The sequence below is a fragment of the Octopus sinensis genome, unplaced genomic scaffold (genome assembly GCF_006345805.1).
Source record: "Octopus sinensis unplaced genomic scaffold, ASM634580v1 Contig13644, whole genome shotgun sequence".
NCBI lineage: Eukaryota > Metazoa > Mollusca > Cephalopoda > Octopoda > Octopodidae > Octopus > Octopus sinensis.
Genome location: NW_021833024.1, coordinates 128,070 through 130,570, shown reverse-complemented (window position 1 = coordinate 130,570; position 2,501 = coordinate 128,070). Strand labels below are relative to the sequence as shown.

Below are 2,501 nucleotides of genomic sequence, written 5' to 3'. Positions count from 1 at the left end.
TCCTTACGTGTCGGGCTCAAAATCTGTCAGACCCACAAATATCGCTGTGGCGGAACTGTGGACGAGTTCGGCTTATATCCCCTCTCCTGCGCCCGCAGTGCAGGCCGCGCTCCTCGCCACATTGAACTGAACGACATCGTATAGAGTTCCCTCGAAGCCGCCGGGGTGCCGTCCGTCCTCGAACCTGTCCGTTTGGACAGAGGTGACGGCGAACGCCCTGACGGCATAACTATATTTCCCTTTGAGCAGGGAAGATCCCTTATATGGGATTCCACTTGCTGTGACACATTCTCTAAAGGGAACCTAGCCAGGTCTGCCGTCGACCCAGGCTTTGCTTCCAATAGGGCTGAGGATCCTTCTCCATTTTTTAATTATATTCTAATTTCAAAAAAAGACAATAAAAAAAATTTATTGCTGGTGATGTCACTCCTGACACATCTTATGACGTCAGTTTTTGGAATTATTTTTTTTGGGTATTAAAGTCAATGCCTAGAACAACCAATTCATTGAAAGGTTGACAGAAGCTGATGAACAGTTAATTTAACAGAACGCACCAAATTTGGCAGCTTTTTTCAATGTTTTGGCCAGGGGGAAACAAAGACTTTTTGTGAAAATGACACAAATTAAGTCAGGAAGTATCTTGAAGTGTGTGCAACAGACTGCAAAAAGGACTTTGAACTGAGAATAGCATGTGACAATTTTCATGAATTTGAAGTAGATTGCTATTTTAACTAATTGATGGTTTGATTTGCTTTAAAAGTTGAATAAAAAGTAATTTTTAAAAATTTTATTTTATTTACGCTTAAAATATTTTTCTTCGTAGACGAGTTGTCGCTCAACAAAAATTTGACATTCGAACGACGGAAAAAAGATTTTTAAAGAATTGGATTGTTTTTAATAAATATTTCCTAACACAAAACTCAGGATTGTTCAACAATAATAGTTAAACGTCATAAATCCTAATCATATTCCCGAAATAGACCCACACGCTGAAGATGTCGCAGGGATAAGCATAAACATGCACTGCGAGAGCAAATTCAACGTCATTTCCAACAATATCGTGCATTCCCATTGCAAACGTAGCATCGACCACTGCTTTTATCGTCGTAAATGTTAAATTAATCGGAAATCCAGTTATCTAAAAGAAATTACCGCCACAAAAAAACGATAAAACTTTTCATCATCGCCTTCAATTCAGGAGAATCTTCAACTTCTTTATTAAATTCAAGTCTGAAAATGAATAAAACAAATTTAAATACTTTTTTATAATTCCAAGAAAAGCTCGGCAACATGTTCTGTTCCATCTTGTGATATTCAGAGATCTCCAAGAAGTGATGTTTTCTCGTAGAACCTGAGTTATATTTTGAATTAAATCCTCGGCGAAGGCTTCATTTGGTTCAGAAAAGTCAATAAATGATGACTTGATTGAAATATTGAGATAAACCTGGACTGTCGTTAATTGTTTATATGGAAATGTTGATCCATAAAATGGCATCCACCCTCTGTTAATTGAAATTGAAAACGAGATTTCCCAAGGAGCACTTCCTTCTTGAATATTGCAATAAATCTTAATATTAGTCAATCTTTTTAACATTATCCTCAGTGATGATACTCCCAACACTGACCAAAGCTCCATGTTGGTCCTCAACTGGCCAATGCTGGGCAGTGACTGGGTTCCAAATGACGTAATCTCCGGGCTGTTCTTCAGTGAGTACATAAAACGTGTTTCCCTCAGGAATAGCCCGCCCTTAATAGTAAATAAATGTAGTCATGTAAGTATCAACCAGCTATTAAATAGACTGATTTGCCCATTGCTTTAAAAAAGTTACGAAGAAGAATTGCGTGTTCTTCCTCGTCTCCTAATCGGACTGAAACGAATTGCTGTGAGGGTTATTAGTCTCATAAATTTATACATCGCACGTACTCCACAAATCTTCAACTCCTGAGTAGAGAAAATTATCTGATACATTTGGAAATAGAGATACAAATCGTGCCACTTTATCCTTAAATAAATCAGAAATTTTATTTAAACTTCTTTTGACAATGATCCCTCAGTAGAGGAGTTAAACAACACTTGGGGAGGAGGGATTGAATGCATAAAACGAGTGACAAAAACTAGTTTTGCGTTCATGTCTAGAGCCAGTGCAATGCAGTGTCTATCAGGAAATATATTCGAGAATTTTCCAATCCATTTATTCGCGTAATCAAGTAAAGTTTCAGATTCTTCGCTGTCAAACTTTTAGAATGAATTGCCAAAATTACCCTACCCTAATATTTGTGAATTTGTCCTTGTCTAGAATTGGATTAATTGTGACAAACAAGTCGATCAATGAAGGATTGTTCATATTTTCGAGTTCATAGCCAGTTAGCAATCGAGGCTTCTGCATCTTAAATGTTCCTTCAATCTTTTTTATAACACACAAATCAACCAACCTTGCTATTAGTATATAATGTAGAAAAAGGAATTCTAAGTCCTCCTAGCAAAACTTTGTTGAATCTTT

The 2,501-nt window shown here is 37.0% G+C and overlaps 1 protein-coding gene across 1 annotated transcript; it reads right to left on the bottom strand.

The window, feature by feature from the left end:
• Positions 1–943: 943 nt before the first annotated feature.
• On the bottom strand, positions 944–1,994 carry LOC115229733 (coiled-coil and C2 domain-containing protein 2A-like). The gene is made up of 4 exons (XM_029800042.1): positions 1,914–1,994; positions 1,785–1,881; positions 1,626–1,747; positions 944–1,138 (listed from the first exon to the last, which is right to left on the bottom strand). Exons 2-4 carry the CDS (start codon positions 1,810–1,812, stop codon positions 944–946), a joined length of 345 nt encoding a protein of 114 aa, XP_029655902.1. The 5' UTR covers positions 1,813–1,881; positions 1,914–1,994.
• Positions 1,995–2,501: the final 507 nt, after the last annotated feature.